Raw genomic sequence first — 26,899 nt, 5'->3', positions numbered from 1 at the left:
AGCTTAATTTAACATTTGTTGAGTTTTGTTGTTGTTCTGTTGCACATAAACTATGAGGAAATCTACAATTTCTATTCTATTTTGAGCATAATATAACGTTAAATATACAGTTCATTGTACAAGTTCTCATTCTACCTTTTTCCTCTCTCACCATGTCTTCCTATTTTACCTATACAGACTAATCTGACAAAAAAAAATATTTTTTTCAACTTTTAAACTGTCTCATTTTTCTCCTTTGCCAACAAAATAAGGAGGTATGTTAAAACCCATCACTTTTTTCCCCCTCAGCCCATGCCTTTCCTCCAAAGCTTGGTGGTTTCTGGGGACCTGAGGGGAACTCACCCCATAGAAAACTTTCTGACACAAAGTGACGTAATCTTAAAGAATTCTGGGGATCGTAGTTTGAGGTTACACCTGCGCAGGCGCAATTTCACTTGGCTCTTGGCCGTAGGTATCCATTGTTCATCTGGGGACCAGGAGAAGGTGAGTCCTGTTTCTTAGTAGCCCAGTGAGAGCAGTCGCGGTCCTGCAGATGGATTCCGGGAGACCGCTGGGTGTGATCGAAAGGGGTTCTTTGAAGGGACAGGTTTGGGGAATAGGAGAGGAGTGGAAGTATGGGTGGCCGTGATTCTTCCATTCCTGGGACAAGTGAGCAGGTAGGTCCTGTCTCAGTCTCCTCATCTGTAAAAGTGGAAGGGGTTGTTCTAGATATTTCCTCCCATCTCAAACATTCTAAAGATTCTAAGTGGGCATACAAAGTGTGCTGCATGGTGTATTGGGCAGAGCTCAAACGGGGCAAACCAACACCTGGATTCCCATCTGGCTCTTTGTGGACTTCAATTTTCTCTTCAGCTAAAGTATTTAGAGAGATTTGCTAACTTTTAAATCCTCAACAAATGGCAATTATTTTTATAATTCACACTTCGGACACTGCCACCCCATCATCATCTGTGGACACCCCTGCAACCCCAGTTCCATCTGCCTGTGTGTATGGGGGGGGTGTGATGTATGTGGTGTGTGTGGTGTGTGTGTGTGTGTGTGTGTGTGTGTGTGTGTGTGTGTGTGTGTGGTGTATGTGGGGTGTGTGTGTATGTGTGTGTGTGTGTGTGTGTGTGTGTGTGTGTGTGTGGTGTATGTGGGGTGTGTGTGTGTATGTGTGTGTGTGTGAGAGAGACAGACAGAGAGGGAGAGAGGTTGAGATTGTACGTGTGTGAGTGTGTGATGGTGTGACTGTGGTCCGTGTACATAGAATAGTACATGAGTAAACCCTATCACCCTCAAAGCAGGGCTGAAACAGAAGAGCTGAACACCTGAATCGCTAGGATAAGAAAGGAGAATTCCATCGTAAAATCGTAAGTGAATTATTAGAGAATGAATTGATCTGTAGTCCTGTGATAGTTGCTAGTGGTGCTGATGCTGGTGGTGTTACAGGTGTTACTGTGTTGCTGCTGTATATCCAAATCTGGGCAACTGGTTCTGAAGTATGCATGCTGGGCAGGAGATAGTCACAGTCATTTTCAATTCTGAATATCAAGGTATGTTGAAGAAAAAATGCTTGCTGTAAGTCTGAATTGAGTCCAGAAACTATTTTTATTTGTTTCATTGGATCATCAATGCCATTTCATAAATAAGGAAAATTCGGTCGAGGTAGGTTAAGTGACATTTCATAAAGGGGGTAGTCATTAGAGCTGGGATTAAATACTGATCTTCAGACTCCAGGGTTTCTTTCCACTGAACATAGCAGACACTTAATAAATCTTTATTGCCTTCCCTTTCTCCTTTCCTCATTTACCCCACAGTAGTAATCCCATCTGATATCCTGAGAAAGCAGACATCCTTGTATAACTTGGGTTCTCTCAGTAACTGAAGTTGCTTGATCTTTTATGTATATACTCTACCCGTAGTCATTAAGTCTCTCTACCCCTTGCCATTTCATTATTGTAGGAAATTCCTGATATGAAAAGTACTTCTTTAACTCTCAGTAACTTACAGTTTTAGAGAGTTCCTGGGGACACTGAGAGGCAGATAGTAAATGTCACATTTAGGATCTGACCACAGATTTCTCAGGTTTGTTCTTTCCCACTCTTTATGAGATTAGGCCTTGCTTGGGAATAGATATTTGAATTCTAGGAAGAAAAATCTCTAGCTAAAAAGATATTTCCCCCTTCAGTTCTAGGTCCCTCTTTTGCTAGGAACAGGATAAATTGGATATTTGAAAATAAAATTAAAGACTCAGGTCTCCCCTGTTTATATATTCCCTAGAATATATAGTCCCTAGAACTATATAGTCAAGATAATCTTGACCCAGAAATTCTCACCAAAGTTTCAAGAGAGAAACTGGAGATTTACACAAAAAAAATCAGCAATAATCCTTGGCCAATCTATTAGGACTTGATATCCAGAAAACAAAAAGGATTTATATATAAATTTAATCTAAGAGCATATGGACAGAAATTTTTAAAAATATAGTTGGTGAGGGAAGCTGTTAGTTAGATTTAGAGGAAAAAATCAGTTATATCTAGATTGATGGGAAGAGATTTATTATATTGGTACATATCCCTGAGAAGAGATTTGGGAGAGAACTTGATATCATTAGCAATTACTTTTTAAACTATCCCTTTATAAGATATTTCTAGATCTGGTTATTCTCAACTGTATTTTGATTTTTATTAAAGGAATTTCAGAAAGTAACATTTTCTAACTTTGTCCCTAGATTCTTACCTTTCTTACTTGGAGAAACAAAGTCAAAATCCTGTGGCAGCATTATCTATGCACTTTCTCTTATCTTAGGGAGGGAGTTAAGCTATTCTTAGATGTTCTCCAATTCCTAGATTTGGAGGGTACATTTTTTAACACATCTAAACTGATATGGAAAGATTTGTAGGCTAGTAGAATCTGAGAGCTATGAAGTCCTCATTTCACATTTTTTTTCCCCACAGAATTTCACAGTTAAGGTTCTCAGTAACCTAGTCCAACCTTTTCCTGAAAAAGAATCTTCCTCTGTTGATGGGCAGTGATGGGAAATCTACTCATTCATGAGTCATCCCATTCTGCTTTTGGAACATCAAGCTGTGAATCTCATTGTTTTTGATTCTTTTCTCTCAGGCCAAAATAGATAAGTCATATCTCTAACAAATGATAACCATTCAGAAACTTAAAGATAATTATCATATTATCTTGATTCTTTTTTCTTCAGGCTTTTCCTTACATCTCATATGGATCCTAATTACCCTCCTGAAGTACCTTACAGTCACTCCACTGTGATTTGACTAGGACAGAGTATATTGAGACTATAATATTATTCTTGGATACTTTCTCTCTTAATGCAGGCTCAGATGATCTCTTTTTGTTCCGGGTTTTTTTTTTTTGGCTCCTATATTATTCTGCGGACACTGAGCTTGCAGTCTACTAAACTACCTCAATCCTTTTTCAGGCAAAATACTAACTAACCATTCTTCCCACATCCTGTGATATCTGAATCAAAATAGAAGATTTTCCACATCCCTATTAAATACAATATTATTAAGACCAATCTCATGTTCTAAATTGTTAAGATCTTTTTGGATCGTAACTCTTATTCAGTGGGTTAGTGGTATCTTTCAGCTTTATGTAACCTGGAAATTTGATGAGTCTCTGCCTTTTACCCACATCATTGATTTAAAAATCTATGGAGCATAGCACTAGAAACCTTCAAGTTGATAACAAATGAACTTTTCCTTGATTCTGTCCATTTGAATCAGAACTCTTTATCTAATTTTACTAGTCTATATCCTTCCATTTTTTTTCTGTAAGAAAAGCATGAGAGATCTATCAAATGATTTGCTAAAAATAAAAATTGTATAATCTACAAGATCCTTTTGATCAAAAACAGAGCTGTGGTTACTCTGGCTTAACTTGTTCTTTATGAAGTCATGTTTGCTCTTTATAATTATTGTTTCTATTTGTGTTCTCTAACCATCTTTTTAATATTCTTTTAAATAATTTTGTCAGACATGGAAGTCATTTGCCCTTCAGTTGTATGGCACTTTTAAGTTCTCCCAGGGGAGATGGAGCCTGGCACATAGTGTAGCAATAATACCTGTATATAAAGTTGTGGTTCATCTGTTCCAAATGACTTTAATTCATCAGGTTCATCTAGTACTCTCTTTATACATTAACCCACCATTAACCATTTTTATTATTGTTGTTCTGGGATTTTCTAGTACAAAGGTCAATTTCCAGGACAGAGAAAATATAAGCAAAGAATGAATAAAGCAGCTTGACCCTCTCTCTGTTGTTAGTTGTCAACACTCCATTCATCCCAAATACCGATCCTTTCCCTTCACTGACTACCCTTTTCCCTCTAATATTGTTAAAACATTGTTTTAGGGAGTTTATCCTTAGCGTTCTTCATCAGCCCACATTCATTCTGATTTTTAACATTATTACTGGACTCTGCTATGCTGCTTTATTCATTCTTTTCCCTCTGCTTGCTTTTTTTCTGATGTATATAGAAAGATAGATTAATATTCAAAATATTAATGTATATGAAATTTAAGTTGATTGATGAGGTCTCTGTGTGTTCACATCAGTCTCTTTAGTCATTCCTAATTTTGATCTTTAGTGCAACTGTTTCCCTTTGTGTTTTCAAAACTTCCTTTTTGAGAGTTTCATATCTCACTTGGGTTGATTTGCCTTATAGAATTTGATGCTACTCATCCTATCTTTCCTCTAAATTCTATAAATCTGCCTTCTCAAAGCTAGAGTGTTTTTCTGACTGTGTCTGGCTCCCTTCTTTTTTTTACAAAATTTAAATTGTGTTAAGTTCACTTCCTCCCAAGCTTTCCATCATTTTCAGTTTAACACTGTTCCTCCTTGTTGAGAATCAAATCAAGAAGAGAATTTCTCTTTTTTTGTTTCCACCACATTTTGAAGGATGTAAATATCTTTACAATAAAGCAAGAAGCTATCAGTACTGCTTTTGCCAGAGAGAACTCATCTACAAATATCTAGATAATTAAAATCCTACGTTAATTTTATATAGTGCCTCTACACTTAAATTATATTATAAATTCTTCATCCCAGTCATCTTCTCTCTTTTCTGATAGCATATAATCCAGTAACAAAATTACTTATTTTTTAAATGGGTTCTTACCTATAATGCTTACCTTGGAAAAATAACTTATTGTTCTTAGCTTCAGTTCCTTTATATATAAAACAAAAGTATTGGATTAGATGTCCTCTGACATCTTAGAGAGATTTTTGAGGGCAAAACTGGTCTTTTGTTTCTTCTTGTATCCCTAGTGCTTAGCGTAATACTTGGCAGATAGTAGGAGTTTAATGATAGGTTGTTGTCCTTCATTCTTGAAGAGTACTACAATGACATCACTCTGTTGGAGTCAAGGTACAGTATGTGTGACTGTGACTGATGAGACCCATATGAGCTCAGGAGACTCTACCCCAGGTTAGCTACAAATAATTCATATGAACATTTGGAGAGGAGATATTTCTAAATTTGAGCACCTCAGGCTTCTTTTGAGCACCCAATTCTACTTGCTCATAGAATACAACATCTTCTTTAATGGAGGCATGTCATGCTAGGAAGTCTTTTACCACTTTTACCACTATCATCCATATCATAAAATTGATTCTTTTCAGAGAGATCTTGAGAGTGTCCTCATATTGTTTCTTTTGACTTCCTTGTGAACACCTGCCTTGCATGAGCTCTACATAAATCCCAAACCTAAGTTTCTCATTTGAATAACATAGCTAGCCCATCATAGTTGCTCTCTCTTCAATAGAGTTTGATTGCTTGGTAGTTTAGCTCAAGAATGAGCTTCAGTCCCTGGTACTTTATCTTGATGGGTGATCTTCAGAATTTGAAGATCTATTTGAATTGTCTTAGGAAGAGAGTTTAATAAATATATTTATTTAGTGACTGACTGCCCTCTTCTAGCTCAACTCCATGATTCTATGATTCTTCCCTTTACTGAGCTTCACCCAAATACCATCCACCATATGTCTCATAATAATAAATGTACATTCTTTTTAAAAATTATTTAGCATTTTATTTTCCCCAGTTACATATAAAAACAATTTTAACATTCAGTTTTGTTTTGTTTTTTTAGATTTTTGCAAGGCAATGGGGTTAAGTGGCTTGCCAAAGGCCACACAGCTAGGTAATTATTAAGTGTCTGAGACCGGATTTGAACCCAGGTACTCCTGACTCCAAGGTCGGTGCTTTATCCACTGTGCCACCTAGCCACCCCTAACATTCTCTCTTTTTCCTTTCTAAGTTCCCTCCCCCATTGGAAGCAAGCTATTCTATATAATCTAAACAAGCATATATTTACAAATCATTTCTATTTCTATAATGTTCATGTTGTGAAAGAAAATGCAGACCAAAATAAGAAAAATAAAGTTAAAAATTATGCTTCAATCTGTATTCAGACACCATTAATACTTTTTCTGGGTTGCATATAATTTTTCATTGTAAGTCCTTTAGAATTGGTCCTTGGATCATTGAAATTGAATAACTAAGTCTGAATATATACATACAATTCTATCCCTCCCTAGTTTATCTCTTCTGTTTCCTTTGAATAAGGTATACTCATCCAGAACCCTGGTCTAAACATTAGTTTCATGCCACCTAATCTCAATGATATCTCATCAAATTTACCTCCGAGGTCTTCCTTTTCAGAATTCTACTTTTCCTCAAAAGAAGATACAAAGGAGAAGGGAGTGACTGCTTTGCCCCAGAAAGCCAGGTTCAAGACGAATTGGGGTTTACTCTTTTTTTTCCTGAAATATCAACTTGGTTCTCAAAGTATGGGTATGTGTTATTACCTCATTCACTAGTTTTATTATCCAATTATATTTTTTCAAATACCTCTTCTGTAGTAAGACTAAGCTTGTCCTGGTATACTTCATAATAAATGATCCCTACCTGCTTATTGTACTACTCCACACCTACCTCTTTCATTCATTAAGACAAATTCATTCAACAAATGTTTATAAGCATTTACTGAATGCTAACATACTGGGCTTGGTGCTGGTTAGCTCCTCAATATTGTACAGGGCATTATCTTGGATATAGACAAATTGGAAGATTATTATTAGAGGATGCTCTGAAACCCTACAAGAAGTGCTTGCATAATAACATAAGAACATGAATAAGATCATTTACATGACTCATACCAACAATAAGTATTTAAAAGTAGTTACAGAAGAGAAAGACACTATTTTGAGTGATGGTCAGGAAAAGCTTCATAGAGAATGTGGGATTTGACTGTATTCTAGAACAAGGTTGAGATTTAAATAGAGGTAAGGAAGAGAAAAATACCGAGGGAGAGAAATGGCATTGTGTGAAAGGTGAGTCTTAAATAAAGGGAATTAGGGAGAGAATTCACTTTTGTGGTCAAGAAAGGTATTGTGTGAAAGGTGATTCTTGAGCTAAGACTTGAAGAAAGGGAAGGCTGCTGTGGTTTGAAAGTAAGGAAGAGGAAGCAGAGCCAAGGTGATAGAATAATAGAAAACAGTATGGTATGTGTCAGCCTATATACTTCTCCAAACAGATCTAGAAAATGCACCAGACCAAATTCCAGTGAGGAAATTGAGAAAAATAGTGAGTTATTTATATAGCCCAACTCAACATAAGAAGTTAGACAGAGAGGTCTAGGGACTGAAATGAACCAGTAGCACATCATGGATGGAAAACACCTATGCCCAGGGAGAAACTGCATGCATCTGTGTCAGAGGAGTTTCCAGACTTGTATCAGGTCACTGCTACTGGGAAAGGTTTGAACTTGGAGTTTTGTCCCCCACTATCCAGTTCTGGGTCACAGGTTCAAGGCAGACTGAAAAGAGGACCTGCACAGGGGATTGGTATCTCATGTAGGGAGATACCTCCTAGGTAGGGAGGCCCTAGGCAATGTACTGAAAAAAATAGGAAGTTCAGAAGCCAGCAGCAGCAGCATCCATCCCATTCTGCAGAGAATAATGAAGGCAGAAATCTAAGACCAAAAGGGAGTCTACAATTTGACCATTTTGAACAAACAGAATTTTCTAACTAGATCATAGGGGCAGAGCCTTGCAGACCAAAACTCAAGTCAAGAACTTGCCGAGCTCAGACCAAGGGAACAGCAATCAGACAATCCTGGATCACACTACTTTGGGACTGGTGAAAGCTTATAGGTCTCAGTTAATCCCTGAGATCCTGGAATAATACAATACTTAATGCCCCAAGAAAACATCAGCAGGACCAATATCATCTTTCCTTCCAGAAGTGTGGCAGAACTCATCCCTAAAATCAAGTCTGAAATCAGGAAGTAGATTGGAAAATGGGTAAAAAAAAAGAAAAAGAAAAAAGAAAGAACCCTATCACAATGACTAAAAGAATGATTCCAAAACATCTATAAGCCATCCATCCCTAGGAAGTGACAAAATTTAGTTCGAATTCTTGGATGAGATGAAGTTTTAAATGTTTCCATAGCAATGAGAGTACTTGAGGAAAAAAAGGAAAAGAAATGAGAGCTATGAAAGAAAGAATTGGAAAAGGAATTAGCAGCTTGGCACAACAACAACAAAACTATATTCCTCTTGTTGTTCAATCAATAAATTCCATAAACATTAGAATGGACCAAAGAGAAGGCAATGACTCAATGAGGCAAGAAGAAATTCAAGTCTGGAAAAAATAGAAGAAAATAAAGGTATCTCATAGCAAAAACAACTACCCTGGAAAACAAATCAAAGAGAAAAAAAATCTAAGAATTATTGGATTCTCTTAACATCTCAATCATAAAAAGAACCTAGTCAAAATAAAACCCAAATTAAAAATTCCAAGGAATATGATAACCAAAATCCAGAACTTCTAGGTCAAAGATAAAATACTACAGTCATCCAGAAAGAAAAAAAAATTCAAGTTGTTATAGTCAGGATCACACATGATTTAGAAGCCACCTCTATAAAAGAGTGGAGAACTTGGAATATGATATTCTAAAAGCAAAGTATATGAGATTACAGCCCTAAATGACTTAACCAGAAAAACAGAGTATAATGGTACAGGAAGGATAGGGAATGGGGAAATGTTCTTTTAATAATAGAGAAAATTGGGGCGGCTAGGTGGCACAGTGGATAGAGCACTGGCCTTGGAGTCAAGAGTACCTGAGTTCAAATCTGGTCTCAGACACTTAATAATTACCTAGCCATGTGGCCTCAGGCAAGCCACTTAACCCCATTGCCTTGCAAAAAAAAAAAAAGAAATAATAGAGAAAATTTCCAAGCATTTCTAATGAAAAGACCAGAGCTGTGTAGAAATTTTGATGTTCAAACACAAGAGTTAAGAGAAACATAAAAAAAAAAAAATGAATCAACAATCATAAGTAACTAAACAAGGATAGATTTCTTATTTTCAAATATGGGGAAATGATACAAGTGTCCTTTCTGAAACCCATCATCCCTAAGGCTCATAGAGGGAGACCAAGTTCTAGGTATGTTTCTGTTATGTCTTGATCAAAAAATTATTTTTTTTTTCCCTCAAAAATGTGTAAATAATCAACATTAGTTTTTAATATTTTGAGTTCCTAATTACAGAAAACTTCTCCCTCCTTGCTTCATAGGCAAGCAATTTGATATAGATTATAAATGTATAGTCATTTCCTAATATTTTCATATTTCCCTGTGGCAAAAGAAAACACAGACACCCCACACACACTTAAAAAAAAAACAAGAAAAATAAAGTTTTTAACAGTCAATTTCCATCATTTCTCTGGAGGTAGATCTGATATTTTCATCCAAAATCCTATGGAATTGTCTAGGATCATTGTATTACTGAGAATATCTAAGTCATTCACTGTTGATCATTGTGTAATATTGTCCTTTAATACTGCTCATACCAGGTACAATGTTTTTCTGGTTCTGATCACTTCCCTTTGCTTCAGTTGATGTAAATCTTCCCAGTCTTTTCTAAAACCAATGTCTTGATCTTAAAAGAATTGAAAAAAGAGAAGAAGAATATACTGGGAAAGTAGGGGAAAAGTTGTGAAAAATAACATAATTAGAGTGTGTAAGTAGACATCTATACAAACAAAAAAGGGGGTGAACAGCTGACATTTGAACCTCACTCACATGTAAACTTATCCAAAGAAGGAAATTATACACATATACCTAATTGAGTACAGAAAAACATTTTTCTCAATGTGAAATACAAGGAAGAGAGAAAAACGGAGGGCAAATTAGAAGAAGAATTATTAAGAGAAGGATTGATCTTAAGTAAAATAATGCTATACAAAAATATAGCAAAATAATAAGAACATACAAAAATATTTATAACTCTTTTTGAGGTAACAAAAATGGTAATCTTGGAGGGTGCTTATAAATAAGAGAATGGATGATCAATATTAAATATTAATAATAAATGTCTTGGGGGCAGCTGGATAGTGCAGTCGATTGGGACCTAGGCTTGGAGTCAAGATGACTCTTCTTGAGTTCAAATGTGACCTCAGTCACTTACTAGCAGTGTGACCCTGGACAAATCCCTTAATCCATTTTGTTTCAGTTTCTTCATCTGTAAAATGAGCTGGAGAATTAAAGGGCAAATCACTTTGCTAGGAAAACCCTACATGGTATCACAGAGAGCCAAAAATGACCACCAACAACAATAAGAATAAATGTGTTATAATATTGTTGTATTATACTTCTATCAGTATAATGATGAACCAGGATTCTAAAGGACTAATGATGAAACTTGCTATCCATTTCCTAATTGAAATGTAAAAAGAGGGTTGGCTAGGTGGCCCAGTGGATAGAGCACTGGCCCTGGAGTCAGGAGTGCCTGAATTCAAATCTGGCCTCAGACACTTAATAATTGCCTAGTTGTGTGGCCTTGGGCAAGCCACTTAACTATTTGTTTTGCAAAAACCTAAAAAAAAAAACCCAATGAAATGTAAAAAGAAATGCCAATAAATGCACCAAATATATTTTGGGTATTTCCCTTGTGGAATTTCACTTTGATTGAGAAGGGAAATAATATATGAATACTGTAATATAGCTGGAAAAACAGGATATAGCCAAGTTATAAAGGACTTTTAAAGTAAAACAGAGTTTCTATCTTATTTAAAGATAATAGGAGAACACTGTGGTTTCTTGAGTAGAAGAGTGACATGGTCAAATGTGTGCTCAGAGTATATCACTTTGGTCAATTGTATGGAGACACATTGGTATGGGGGAGGCATGAGGAAGCCATTGCAATAGTTCCAGTGACAGGTGATGTGGGTCTGAAGTAAAGTGATGATTTTAATGATAAGTAGAAAGAAGTCAGTACAAAGAGACATAGAAACAAAAAAAAAAACTGGCAAGGCATGAGGAAGACTGAGGAATGGAGGATAACCCCAAGGTTTTGCATTTGGAAGCCTAAAAGAATAGCAAATCACTTAACAAAAACAGAGAAGTTTGGTTGAGAGTAGTTTGAAGAGAAAGTTCTGATCAGACTATTTCTAGAGCATTTTCATTTCTTACCCCATATTTAGAAAGACTAATAGAGTCCAAAAGGTCTGTAAGAGGTCTGGATAATATGCTATACAAGGATTAGCTGAAGATATTGAATATTAGAGAAGCCTAAAAAATTCATGGTAGCTGTCTTCAAGAATTTAAAGAGGAATATAGAAAAGAGAATAGACTTGTTCTACTTGGCATCAGAAAAATGAACTAGGAGCAGTTAAGTGAAAAGTTACTAAGAGGCAGATTAGTTTTAATATAAGGAAAATCTTTTTAATAATTAGAGTTTGTAGAATGTATTGCCTCTGGATGCCAGAAATTCTACCCCATTGGAGATCTTTGAGTGGAAGCTGGATGATCATTGTAGCTATTGGAAAGGGATTCTGAAATTCAGTGTTCTCTGGGTTTCTTCAGACTTTTAGATTCTGTGAGACATCTGTAAAATGAATAATAGAGCATGATATAGTAGAAAGAGCTCTGGATTTGAATACCTGGGTTCAAACCCCAACAACAATTTACTAGCTTTGTGATTATAGACAAATCTCTATCTCTCTGGGCTTCTGTTTCTTCATCTATAGAAAGGGGATAGTAATTAAGATACTAACTATCTCACAGAGATATCAATGTGATTTTTTTCTAACTAGATAAATTCCCAAAGTTCTTTTTAATTCTGAAGTTCTATAATTCTGTTTCTTAAGTACTAGGAAGCTATGTGACAGAATAGTTGGATACCAGCAAAAGCCTTTTCTATTTCCATATACTGTGTCACAACACACTAAAAAGCCTCCAATTTAGTCACTGAATTGATTACTAGGACTTGAATTCTAATCTTTGCACCAGTGAAACTTTAAAGGTACATCCCTTTTTAACATCTTCAACTCCCTCCCTGACTTCCATTGTCTCTTTCCCTATATAGGTATATAAAGAGAGATCTCTAATGGGGTAAAAATACCTGCCCTTCAGCTCCCTGAATCTCTTCCCACTAAGCAAACTACTAATTGCTACAGCATCATAGAATATTAGAACTTGTAAAAGGGGCCCCAGAGATCATTTAGTTCAACACTACCACTCCACATTTAGGAAAACCAAGACTGAGAACCACAATATGACCTGTCCTAGGTCACAAAGACATTTGAAGAGTTGGAAGTACAATCAATAAGCATTTCTTAAACACTTGTTGCACTAAACACTTAAGGATAGAAAGAAAAAAACAAAAACAATCCTTTCCCTCCAGGAATGTATATTCTAATGGGAGAAAAAAACATATATATAAATAGAGATCTAAAAGATACCTACAAAGTAGATGAAATATACTAGACACTAGTGACATTTGACCTGAGTTTTGTAGGAAGTCAAGAATTGTAAGAGAGAGGTGGAAGAGATGCACATTTTTGGCATAGGTAACAGCCAATGTGAAGATACAGAGGTAGGAGAGGGAGCATTATGTGTGAAGAATGGCAAGTAGGAAAGTATGATTGCATTAGAGAGTACATGGTGCTTAGTATAAGAAGTATTTGAAGACAGGAAATATAGGAAAGAATCTAAGTTGTGAAAAGCTTTGAATGCCAAGCAGAAGAGTTTATTTTTAATTCTAGAAGTAATTGTGAGGAATTGGAGTGTTTTGAGTTAATAATGATGGTACTGACAGGATTAGATCAGTGCTTAAGGAAAGTCACTTTGATAGCTTCTGGGCAAGATGGATTGAAATGAAGAGAGAAGGAAGACCAATTATGAAGCTATAACTCTTAAGCCAGATGAAAGGTTATGAGGACCTAAATTATGTTGACAGTTGTATAAGTAGAGAGAAGGGGATGTAGAAAAGAGATATAAAGGCAGAAATAGCAAGATTTGACCACAAATTGGATGTGTGAGTTGAGTAAAAGTTGAGTCAGTAATGTCATTGAGTTTGTGAGTTTGGGTAACTAGAAAGATAGTGGGGCTCTTAACAATAATACTTGGAAGGGGAAGCATTTGGAAAGAATGCATTATGTTTTGTATATGTTGAGTATGAGATACCTACAGGACAGTCATTTGGAGATGTCTAAGAGGCAGCTGGTAGAACTCAGAAGAGAGATATATAGATCTGAAAATCCTTTGTATGAATATGATAATTGGATCTCTGAGAACCACTGAATAGTATTTAAAGTCAGGCTTCTTTTGGAAACTAGTTAGCCAGATTATTTCTAATATACTACTTCCATCTGTCATAAGAATTGGGAGTCTTTTTCCTATAATATATACCAGAAAAATACCAAGGTTCCTTTTTCAAATATAGAGCCATCCTTTCCCATAGATGATGATTCTAAATCTGGGGCTCTTCAAGTCTTCTCTTTAGACATTCCTTTATATTTACTGTTGCTGTTGTTGAGTTCTTTCAGTCATGTCCAACTCTTCATGACCCCATTTGGGGTTTCCTTCACAAATATACTGGAGTGGATTGCTATTTCCTTCTCCAGCTCATTTTACAAATGAGAAAAATAAGGCAAACAGAGTTAAGTAAAAGGATCACACAGGTAATACTGTATTTCCCCAAAAATAAGACTGGTCTTATATTATTAATTTTTGCTCCATAAAACTCATTAGGACTTATTTTCAGAAGATGTCTGGAGATAGGCAGTCATTCCTGTGGTAACCATTAATTAATCTATTCTTTTCTTTTCAAGAAGTTCTTCATGCATTAGTTATTATGGTGAGTGCTGGCTGAATCCCAGGTTAGCAGACTTCTTTGGTCACCTTGTAAAACAAGTAGCAGCAACCAACACACACCCAGAAACTGTATGAACACAATTATAAAGCACTTCTCACCCAAATACAGTCAGATCTAAATAACTGGAAAAATGTCAATTGACAATGGTTAGGTCAAGCTAATATAATAAAAATGACAATTATACCCAAATTAAATTACTTGTTCAGTGCCATACCAAACAAACTACCAAATAATTATTTTACCGACCTAGAAAAAATAGTAACGTTAATCTGGAACAACAAAAGGTCAAGAATAGCAAGGGAATGGATGAAAAAAAAATGTAAATGAAGGTGAGCTATCTCTACCAGATCTAAAACTATACTATAAAGCAACAGTCATCAAAATTGTCTGGTGTTGGTTAAGAAACAGAGTAATGGATCAATGGATTAAGATAGGTTCAAAAGAAACAGTAGTAAATGACTACAGTAATCTATTATTTGACAAACCCAAAGACATTAGCTCCTGGGATAAGAACTTACTATTTGTCAACAATTGTAGGGAAAACTGGGAAACAGCATGGCAAAAACTAGGCATAGACCCATGTCTCACACCCTAAACCAAAATAAGGTCAAAATGGGTACAGGATTTAGTCATAAAGGGCAACAGCATAGATAAACTAAGAAATACTAAGACCAAGAAATACTCCATCTATCTGATCTATGGAAAGAGGACAAATTTATGACCAAACAAGAACTAGAGTACATTATAAACTGCAGAACTGAATGATTTTGACTATATTAAATTAAAAAGGTTTTAGACTAATAAAATCAATGCTGTCAAAATTAGAAGGAAAGCAGAAAGCTGGGAAACAATCTTCACAACTAGGAGTTATGATAAAGGTCTCATTTCTAAAATATATAGAGAATTGCATCAAATTTCTAAAGTTTCAAATCAGCACCCAATTGATAAATGGTCAAAGCATATGAATAGAAAGTTTTCAAATGAAGAAATTAAAGTTATATATAATATGAAAAAAATGATCCAAGTCATTGATTAGAGAAATGCAAATTAAAACAACCTCATAACCTCACACCCATCAGATTGGCTAAGATGACAAAAAGGGAAAATAATCAATGTTGGACAGGTTGTGGGAGAATTAGGACATTAATGTATTGCCAGTGGAGTTGTGAAGTGATCCAACCAGTCTGGATAGCAATATGGAACTATGTCCAAAGAGTAATAAAGTTGTTCCTACCCTTTGACCCACCAAGTTTAATTCTAGGCCTATACCCAAAAGAAACGGGAAAAGTCCCACATTTTCCAAAATATTCATAGCAGCTCTTTTTATAGTGGCAAAGAATTGGAAATTTAGGGGATGTACATCAATTGGGGAATGGTTAAACAAGTTATAATATATGAATATTATGGAGTACTACTGTTCTATAAGAAACCATTAATGGTAAAGACTAGAGAAACATGGAATGACTTACAGGATCTGATACTGAGTGAAGGGAGTAGAGCCAAGAGAACAATATACACATTAACAACAGCATCATGAGATAATCAACCCTGATGGATGCATCACCTCTCAGAGGTTCAGAGAACTAGGACAAGCCTATTAGACCGACTATGGACAATATAATCCCCATCCAGAGGAAGAAATAGAAACAAAACAAAACAAAAATCTTTCAGAATCTCAGGAACACTACACATTCACTTTAAAAAAAATATCTCATATATTTCTTTCCATTAATCCTAATTCCTCATACCAAAAATAGCTAACCTGTAAACATGTTTAACATAAATGTGTAAGTACAATGCTAACCTGACTGTTCATCACTAAGGGGGGTGCGGTTGGGAAGGTAGGGGGAAAGGAAATTTTGTAACTTAGTAATATGCATAGGCATATGAATGAATGTTAAAAAAACTTTGATAACATGTATTTGGAAAAGTAAAACATCAATAAAAAACCAGTGGCAGCATTAAACCACCCATTTCCTTATAACTGCTTATGTGCACTAATGTCAGAAACACATTCAATTTTACCTTTCTTTCCCTTAGTGATGATTAGAGGTGGGACTTTCTTTCCCTCCAGATATTATCAAGTGCACAAGTTATTCGTGTATTTTGTCTGTAATTTTACAGGTCACTCAGTGATAAGTTTTGAGTACATCTGTTAATATAGGCATTTACCTTATCCAAAGACAGACAACTGGGTGTTTACAAATACTTAATTATAATTAATATTATCATTTATTTTAAGTATTAATGTCAATAATATTAGTTATATTTGATTGCATATTATATTATAATTAAATATGTCAGTTATATGTTGCAACAGACAACTAAATGCATCTGACTGACTGATTATCTTAACTGGGGCTCATATTTAAGGTAGGGTTTATTTTATACATGTCCTGAAAAACCGTTCTATGGTTTATTTTCCATTTAAGGTCTTATTTTGGGGAAAATACGATACATGTCTTAAGGCCAAATTGAACTCAGGAAGATGAGTCTTCCTGACTCCAGACCTAGCACTCTATCTTAGTTGCTCCCTTCTTTACATTAGCCCCTTCTAAATAAGGGTCAAATCAGATTCAAAGGTCATTGAACATCAGAAACTTGGTTCAGGTCTTACCAATCCTTGAAATTTTCTTTCAAATCTGAGATGTCAGTGACAAGCAGAAACCTAATCCAAGTCTCAATTCAAGAAGTTCTTGTAGTTTGCTGCTGCTCTGCTGCTTCTACTGTGACTGTACTGCATTGGGGGGCACTTTGACAGCTCTTTCTATATAATATATCACATGGTTAGTCTGTATCAAAATACTAAACAAGTTCACATACATTCAACTAGTCACAAACAGTATAGGAAGAATACCAAACTTGTCATTTATATATGATTTGGGAAAACCTAAACAGAATATCCTGAGAATCTTATAGTTCCTATTTTATATGGGTCAAATTAAAGTCATATGATAACACTTTGAAAAATATTAAATGTCTTAGTGGGTTTTATGAGGTAAATAGGTTTTTGGGGGAATTAAAAGGTACAATTCAAGTATATATTTGGAATTATTTTTATTTTATTTTATTGCAGTAATCTTTATCACAATACAAAGACAAATGGATATTTATATTTTATACTTTTAAAGTTGTATTTTTAAATTTCTTTCAGATTCAAAGTCTAGGTCTGAAATCAAGGAATCAATTCCAAAACAGGAAGAAAAATCATCCCAGGGTATGTTAATGGAAAGACTATCAAACAGTGTTGCTCAAGACTCTATGTTGGGAGAAGTATGGAAATTGAAGGCCCAGTTTGAGAGTCAGGTGGGAAACCAGGGGAAATATATTCAGAATATTACATTTCCCCATATCAAAAGGTCTACTGAGGAGAAAGGGTCAGAATCCAATGAGAATTGGAAAAACTTCAATCTGAGGCCAATCCTTGTTACAAAACAGAGTGTTTCTGTAGAAGAAAGATTATATACATGTGATGTGCATGAAAAGAGCTTCAAACAAAATGCTTATTTAATGATTCACCAGCAAATTAATGAAGGGAATAAACCTTGTAAGTGTAATGAATGTGAAACAACTTTCAGAGGTTGTACATCCCTTATTCAGCATCAAAGAATTCATAATGGAGTAAAGTCCTATGAATTTAATGAATATGGAAAAGCTTTTAGCCAGAGTACACACCTCACAAATCATCAGAAAATTCATACAGGAGAGAAATTTTTTAAATGTAATGACTGTGATAAAGCATTCAGTTACTGCTCAGCCCTTCTTTAACATCAGAAAGTACATAGTGGGGAGAAACCTTTTGAATGTAGTGAATGTGGGAAAACTTTCAGTCGTAGTTCATACCTTACTCAATACCAGAGAATTCATACTGGAGAGAAAACATATAAATGTAGTGAATTCCACATTCACTCATCTTGCTCTACATCAGAGAATTCACACTGGAGAGAAACCCTATGAATGTAATGAATGTGGGAAAGCCTTCAGTGACCACTCACCTCTCATTTGACATCATATAATTCATAGTGGAAAGAAACCTTACGAATGTAACCAATGTGGAAGAGCCTTCAGTTACTGCTCAGACCTTATTCAGCAACAGAAAACTCATACTGGAGAGAAACCCTGTAAATGTAATATTTGTGGCAGTGCTTTTAATAACTGTTCATCACTTATTCAGCATCAGAGAACTCATACTAGAGAGAAATCTTATGAATATAATAGGTGTTGGAAAGTCTTTAGTAACTACTCAGCTGTTATCTGATATCATATAATTAATACAGGAGAGGAACCCTATGAATGCAATGAATATGGAAAAGCCTTTAGCCAAAATTCATACCTTAATCAACATCAACGAGTACATTGTGGGGAGAAGCCTTTTGAATGTAATAAATGTGGGAAAACTTTTGGTCGGAGTGCATTCCTTACTCAACACCAGAGAATTCACACTGGCAAGAAACCTTATAAATGCAGTGAGTGTGGAAAAGCCTTCAGTGATCACTCAGGCCACATTCAGCATCAGGGAACTCACGCTGGAGAGAAACCCTACTCATGTAAGGAATGTGGGAAGGCTTTTAGTTATTGTTCAGCTCTTACTCAGCATAAGAGGATCCATACTGGTGAAAAGCCTTATGAATGTAATGACTGTGGAAAAGCCTTCAGTGATCACTCAACACTCATTCAACATCAGAGAACTCATACAGGAGAGAAACCTTACAAATGTAATATGTGTGGAAAGGCCTTTAGCCAGAGTACAAATCTGACAAACCATCAGAAAACTCATACTGGAGAGAAACCTTATAAATGTAATGAATGTGGAAAAGTTTTTGGATACTGCTCAGGTCTTATTCAACATCAGATAATACTAGAGAGTAACCCTATGAATGTAGTGAATGTGGTAAAGCTTTCTGTCAAACAACAGACCTTACAAAGCATCAGAAAATTCATACTGGAGAAAAACCTTATAAATGCAATAAATGTGGAAAAGCCTTCAGCCAAAGCACATACCTTACCAAACATCAGAAAACTCATTGGAAAGAAACCTTGTGAGTATAATGTAAGCAATCTCTCATCCAAACTGCTTCCATATAGGCCTCCACCATTCCTCATATTCCATCATATTCATGTTGTTGTCCATGACCCTATGGACCATAGCTGGCCAGATCCTTCTATATTCCACTATCTCTTGAAGTCAGTCCAAGTTCATGTTTGTTGTTTCTATGATACCATCTATTCATCTCATCCTCTGCCATTCCTTTTTCCTTTTGCCTTTAATCCTTCCCAAAATTAAAGTCTTTTCTAAAGAGTTCCATCTACTTATTATGTGATCAAAGTATTTAAGCTTCAGCTTCAGAATTTGACTTTTCAGTGAATATCCTGAATTAATTTATTTTAAGTATTGACTAATTGACCTCCTTGCTGCCCTAGGGATTCTAAAAAGTTTCTCCAGAATCACAATTTGAAAGTGTCAGTTCTATAATGTTCAGTTCATAGCCATTCATTGCTACTGGAAAAGCATAGCTTTGTAGTAGTATGTGGACTTGCCCAAGGCCACACAGCTAGGTAATTAGTAAGTGTCTGAGACTGGATTTGAACCCAGGTACTCCTGACTCCAAGGCCGGTACTTTATCCACTATGCCACCTAGCTGCCCCTTTCCTCTTACTCTTCTCTTCCACCCTCATCAAAAGGCTTTTTAATTCCTCTTTACTTTCTAGACTTAGATATCTAGACCTAGATAGACATATAGCTATAATATGTAGGGTCATTTTGTCTGACTCTTTCTTACATATACAAGGACAACAATCATCTGTAGATTCCTACTCACTGGCCTGTGAAAACAATTAATTTATTAGCAGATACAGTCTCCAGAAGGACATCCACCCTACTACATTTATATATCAAGATTAAAAGACCTTATCAGTAACATTTAAGTCCACAACTTCAGAAGTCAGCTGAGGATTCATCAATCCCTTAAGCTAATGATTTTTTTTATGGAAAAATCACTGGATTGGGCATGAGGACTTGACATGTGAATCTACAGACTCAAGAGCAGGAAAGAAATTGAAGGACCAGAGAACTACAAAGTAAATAATGTAGATTTGATTGGTACCAAATGCAAAAACTTGGAAAATATACATATATGAAATACATAGCACATACCATTCTTATTCATGGGTCCTCCTAATAAGCTACTCCAGGTTCAAGATATATGTGGGGGGGGGGGGGGAATCACATGCACTCAAAAATCCTCCATCTATAGCATTATCTATACATACACATACCTATGTATATAAATGTGTGTATATGTTTATATATGTGTACACACATATGTGGGTATGTTTATACATACATGCATATTTTTAATTCATAGTGTTAGGGAAAATATTTTAAATGTTTTCATTTAAATGATTGAAATAGTTATTCCCTAGAAAGAGCAGAGGAAGACCCTGAGAGCCCTGTCCACTGCCTTGACAGGCAATATTATGTAGTGATGGGTAGTGAAGGGTAGAGGATCTGAGCTCTGCCATTATTAATTCACTGATCTTTGGCAAGTCTCAAAACTACTTTGTGCTTCTATTCCTTCATCTGCAAAATGAATGGATTGAATTGAAAGTACTTTCTAGCTCTTAAAATTCTGTATAATTGCTAATCATATCTCTCAGAATCTAATCCATGAATTATGTTGATCATTTTCAGGAGGCCCAGCTGGTCAGGAGATAAAATTTCAGTAGATTTAATGCAGTGCAATAAAGAGAACTTTGAGCAGGAGAGTCCTTGTGTTTAAATCTAATATTTGACACTTTCTAGCTGTGAGATAATAGAAAAACCATTTTAAGTTCTTTGAATCTGTTTACCCATATGTAAAATGAGGAATATGTAGCACTTGCCTTGCAGATTTATTTGTATCAAATAAGATATGTGGAAATCTTAGCTTTGTAAACAGTAAGCATGCTATAATAGTTGCTAATATTGGGATTACAGTGCACATGGTCATGTATAGTTTTACTTCTGACAAAAATACTCCCAAACTTAAAATACTGTGAACTAGAAATTTTAAAAATAAATTTAAGTAATATAGAATCATAGACATTGAATAATTATTCACTATGAATATTGAAATGCAATTATGATTTGGAGTATATATGAAAGTATAGACTAAAGGAGTGAATGGAAGTTAGGACAAGGAATAAATGAGCACAAATAAATATAGACTCACCTTTCAAACAAAAATAGATAGTCCTGCATGACAAAACAGGACATAGGCCATTCATTATCTTGTCCATTGTAGAAAGGACCAAAATGCCTGAATTAGATTGCCAATGGGAATAAGAAGTTGGAAAATATGCTAATATGAACCTCACAAAGGATATTTTAAAAATCATAATATGGAATAAAATTTTATATTTATTACCTAACTCTTTCCTATATAGCTAGTGGGACTACTCATCTATAGACTTCTGCTCACTGACCTGTGAAACTATGCATCTACTAGAAACTGCAGTTTCCCAGAGAAGCACTGTTCTACATTTATGCATTATACGTAAACCCCAGCATGACATTTAGGTTCATGAGATCAGAAGGCAATAGAGCATTCATTCTTTTGAGGACTTGCAATATGTATCGTGGTTCAGAAAAGCAGGGAACAAATTAAAGGATCAGTGAACTACAAAGGAAAGAATATAGATTTGATTGAATGTAGATACTTGAAAAATATACAAATATGGAATACCTGGGCCACTCTCTTCTCATTCAATAGCATTAATAGCATCATTGTAAGAATAATAATAATAAAACATTTCCCCTCATAAGCCTGGTGTATAGTATTCCATAAACACATGTAATCTTTGCTAGGCATTACTCTCTGCTAGTCTCATGTTTTCTAAACATTGATCTCACAGTTATGTCTATGGATCTTACTGTAAATGAGGTTTTTTTGATTGCCAGCTTCTGGGTTCCAACTCATCAGGGTGCCTTTTACCCTACTGGGTATGCTGATTAATAGGGTTCAATGACTAGAAAGCCTCTCTGATAAGAGGAGACTTACAGCTTTCCTGTTCAGTCATCTCAACTGTGTCCGATTCTTCACGATCCCATTTAGGGTTTTCTTGGTAAAGTTACTGGAGTGGCTTGCCATTTCCTTCCCCAGCTTATTTTATAGAACCGAGGTAAATAGGATTAAATGACTTGCCCCTCCCCCTCCTTATTTGCAATGCTTTTCCCCAAAATCAACCATGATATGAGTCCCAAGGCTCTCTTTCATATCATTCAAATTGAAGAACTAAGCCAAATTTTAGAGGCAGGCCTAACACCAGCACTTCTTTAGTTCAGGTTTGATGTTGGGATGAAATGAGGCACTCAGGAGTCTATGAAAAGTTAACAAAAGGAGAATTAATTTGCTCTAACACAAAGATACAACAAAGATATTGTGGCTTTATTTAGCTTCTCTAGATTTGGTCCCATTCACTCATTTCCATATGGAATTGCTTGAGTTAAGCACTGCAGGATATAAAGGCTTTAGAAATTTAGGAGAAGGGTCTTAATTTCAAATAAATGGGACTTTCTATGCCCTTGGGTGATTAGGAAACTAAAGTCAAATGAGGTAGGGGAAAAGCAAGTTCTAGGTACAGCTTTTTTATCTTTTAGGGAAAATTCCTACTACAGAGAAATGAGGAAATCTGATCCAATCATATGCACCAGTGCTATTTTTTTGCCTGGTATTTTCCATACTTTCTGCACCAGGAGAACATATGTAAAAATTCAAAACTCATCTTTTCTTTAGAGTTTTTTATATTTATTTAATTAATATTAATGTTGGCTAAAGTAATCAATCATAGCTAATTCTGATCTGTGTTTCATTATCATAAGGAATCTCAAAAGAAGGATAATTTATAAGGTGTACAAATGAAAATGAAAGGGGACAGAAAGTATGAACAATGTTTAATCACCATTTCAAATTCTTGCTTCAGGGGTCTTCTGAACTATATGAACTATATGAAACAGCATTTTGACCAAAAAAAAAAATTCTCAAAGTAAGATAAAAGCTGAATCAAGGATTTTCCCTTAGGTGAAAAAGAGCTCTTTGGTGGTGTTGTTTATCCTTCATTCTAGGAGAGGACTAATGACATCATAAGGGTGATGTTTTGACTTACATAAATCGGAGGATTTACTTAAACTTTAACTGCTTTAAATCATATTTATCTTTCTCATTCCCCTTCTGGACATGCTCAGAGTATCTCTTTCCTCTTTTTTTTTAAACATTTATCTTATTTTTTTTAAGTATATAGCAGGGGTGGCTAGGTGGTACAGTGGATAGAGCACTGGCCCTGGAATCAGGATTACCTAAGTTCAAATCCGGCCTCAGACACTTAATAATTACTGAGCTGTGTGGCCTTGGGTAAGTCACATAACCCCATTGCATTGCAAAAACCTAATATATATATATATATAGCAAAGGTAGCTTTTAATATTCATCAATTTTCAAGTTTATGAGTTCCATATTTTATACCAACCTCTCTTAGTCTAGTATAAATTATACATGTGTAATCCTATTTAATATATTTCTATATTAGTCCTGTTGTGAAAGAGAAATTAGAACTAAGGGGGGAAAAACCATGAGAAAGAAAAAACATAAAAGAAATTTTAAAAAATGAACATAGTATGTTTTGCTCTGTATTTAGACTCCTTTGTTTTGTTTTATTTTGTTTTTCTGGATGTGAATCATTTTCCATAACCAGTTTCTCAGGATTGTCTGATCACTGAATTGCTGAGAGAAGTTATATTCATCATAGTTGATCCATCTCACAGTGTTGTCAGTATTGCATACAATGTGTGCAATGCTCTCCTGGTTCTGCTCACTTCACCTAGAGTATCTCTCTTTAGAGGTACAGCAAACAACAGTGACTAGAAAGTAAATCATTTCCCTTGGAAAGAAAAGGGGAATGACTAGAAGTGTCTCATGATGCAGAACATTACAAGAGTGGAGGATCAGAAAAGAGGGACTAAGGACCCTTTCCTTCACGAGTATAGGAAATGAATGTTTCTGCCTTATATGATCATATATGAACCCTCATAGACATATGGATATATAACTTTATTCTTCATGAGAATGTTATCACAACAGGGCAGCTCATTGATTTTTGTAAAAGTGAAAAATCTTGGCTTGATTGACTGAATTCGGGAAAACTAACTAGTCAGGAATTAGTAAATAGGTCTTTTCTCTGATATCTTAAGTGGGGAACCATCTCCAGTAGGTCAAAATAGTTTATAAACATGTTTACACAGGAGTATGGTGTACAGTATGTTTATATAAGTGCACAGGGGTCAAAGAAGTGGGTCGTGGGTTTTGCTGGCTTCCAATCTTGTCACTTGATGATTTATAACTGCCTCCGACTATGATGTTTACACTGGTCGCGCAAGGGCACCAGGGTCCTGTAATTTGTTGTTGCTCCTGAGTAATGTACAACAATCACAAATCCTGCTTTATTCTCCAGGTATGCTTTTTTTAGTCTGAGTTATCTTTCTACAATTAAAGCTTGGTCTATCATTTTTCTAGGGGAAGCCCAAAAAACTCTTTTTTCAAGTAGCTCAGCTTTGAACTTGGGCTTCTGGCATCCTTTTCTAATTTAAATCCATTATATATTTATGAAACCAATTAGTTGAAGTATAATTACTATATCTGAGAGGTTGTAAGTGTATATGTTTAGAATGTAATATGGTATTAATATGAAAGGGGATTTGGTCTTAGATGACTTTTTCCTTGGCATGATTAATGCTTAGCATGTGCTGCCCCAACAATGACTATTCCAAATGTAGGCTGAGAATGTGAAGTTCTCTGGCAAGTAGAAATGAATGGCAGACATGTAGAGCTATAAATATTCTCAAGACAAGATACTTGAGGAAAAATAGAAAATCTTAGAGATATTCATATTCCTAGAACATTCATAAATAATCTCTCATGTAGCTTAGTATTCAAAAACCAATATAAAATTAGGAGTCAGAAAATATGATTAACACCACTGGAACAGAAGGAAATGACTATGGGAAGGAAAGGCAAGGTGGAATTGTAGTTGTGGCCAAGATATAGTAAAGCACGAAGAATTTATGGTTTCCAAGCTCACTCAAAAGTTTAAACCTTGTACCATTGAAGCTTGGTGTCAAGGCTTTTGACTTTTAGACTATTTTCCTCCCACCATTGGCTTTTCAATTTCTGTCCTTCCTCTACATCTTTAATAAGCAGTTCCTCTTGAACATTTCTTATCTCTTTTCTTAATGAACCCATTGCCTAATGTTTTTCTGGACCCTAGTTATCTAGCTAATGAAATCAGAATAATGTTTCTCTTTGTCCAGGGATCATTCTTTATGTATTAAAAAAAAAAAACAACCATCAAAAACCTTACAAAAGGTGGGGTATATTTTGTTGTTATTAAACATTTTAGCAAAAGACTAATGTATAAAGGATTTGAACCTACTGAAAAACACAAGTATAGCTCCATTTCTATATATTTCTATAAGATGAATGAGATATTGTCCCCAAGAATGGAAACTGTGGCTAATAAGGTAAAGTAACTGGGGAGGTGGATTGAAACCTTTATAAGATCCTTAAAAGTAAGGAACTAATGGTTCCTTATGGTAAGATTTTTATATGGTAAGATTTCTTTATATGGTAAGATTTCTCTCTACTGTTGTCTCACATATACTTAATATGGGCAATACTACTGTTGCTATTGGTTCTGCCTGAGATTTTCTAGAAGAAAAATTCCTTGAGGCCAGGAACTGTTTGAATTACAATCCTCTCTTCCCCCTAAAGAACCACATGTCAGCTCTTCCTAGACTATCGCTTCCTGAAGAACTGTGATTTTTCTATATTCTTCTAGGCATGTACAAATCTTTTCTTCCCTCAATTCAACCCTAATTAGATTTTTTAAAATCAGAAATCAGAAGGCAACAGCATAGTATAATTCAACTAATAGCTGTGTATGAGAAGAAAAATCATGGGCCCCTGGCTCTGCACTGGGATCAGCAGAAGAAATGAGCAGCAGCAAATTGGCTTTGACCTGAGATGAAGGTTTCAGATTCAATCCCAGTTCCTTCTAAGGCCTGCAGCTGAGTAACCAGGGCAGAGAGCTGAGACTAAAAGAGAGACTAGTTGTTGATCTGAACTTCAGAGTGAAAAGGGGACTTGCAGCAGTGTTCTAGAACTTCAGCCAGGGGCAAGCCTACAATTGTGTCCCTCAAATCCAAACTGGAGTCAAGAGTCTGCAAGATCCAAGGAACTGGAAAAATAATTAGAGCTTTGGAGTTTAAAATATGGTTATTACAAAAGGCAAAAAATACAGGGACCCCTTGTCAAGGATACCACCATTTTCCAGATTATCAAGATTCACCCCCACAATGTTATCTTGAGCTCCTCACATCACTGTACATATGCACTTTATGGTCAAGTCTTATCATTTCTATCTTCCCAACATTTCTCATCTCTTTATTCTTAGAACCACCACCCTACTTCAGGTCCTACAGCATGTTAATTGGGTCTGACTGTTTTAGCCTCCAATAAATCGGGTGCCTTTTTATTAACCCAGTATCAAATACAATTCTTTAGATATGGGGCAGCCAGGTGGCATAATGGCTGGAGCACCAACCCTGGAGTCAGGAGGAACTGAGTTCAAGTCCAGATATTTAAAAGTCTTCATAGCCTGGCTCATTCCTAACCAGTGGTCTTGCTCCTC

At 35.5% G+C, this 26,899-nt stretch overlaps 1 protein-coding gene and 1 pseudogene across 2 annotated transcripts; both read left to right on the top strand.

Moving 5' to 3' along the window:
* Positions 1-324: 324 nt before the first annotated feature.
* LOC141514643 (uncharacterized) lies at positions 325-18,460 on the top strand. Of its 2 annotated transcripts, XM_074225619.1 has the most exons (6): positions 325-483; positions 1,287-1,352; positions 1,432-1,535; positions 6,108-6,158; positions 6,680-6,811; positions 17,334-18,460. In XM_074225619.1, the coding sequence occupies exons 3-6, from the start codon at positions 1,484-1,486 to the stop codon at positions 17,945-17,947; spliced, it is 849 nt and encodes a 282-aa protein (XP_074081720.1). In that variant the 5' UTR covers positions 325-483; positions 1,287-1,352; positions 1,432-1,483; the 3' UTR covers positions 17,948-18,460. The 2 variants fall into 2 exon arrangements, with proteins under 2 accessions (XP_074081720.1, XP_074081719.1); XM_074225618.1 differs by having other exon boundaries at positions 325-1,352.
* LOC141512151 (uncharacterized) lies at positions 17,992-19,222 on the top strand (annotated as a pseudogene).
* The last annotated feature ends 7,677 nt before the right edge of the window (positions 19,223-26,899 follow it).

This window comes from Macrotis lagotis, chromosome 2 (assembly GCF_037893015.1).
Source record: "Macrotis lagotis isolate mMagLag1 chromosome 2, bilby.v1.9.chrom.fasta, whole genome shotgun sequence".
NCBI classification, from domain to species: Eukaryota; Metazoa; Chordata; class Mammalia; order Peramelemorphia; family Peramelidae; genus Macrotis; species Macrotis lagotis.
This window is presented reverse-complemented; position numbering and strand designations above follow the sequence as displayed.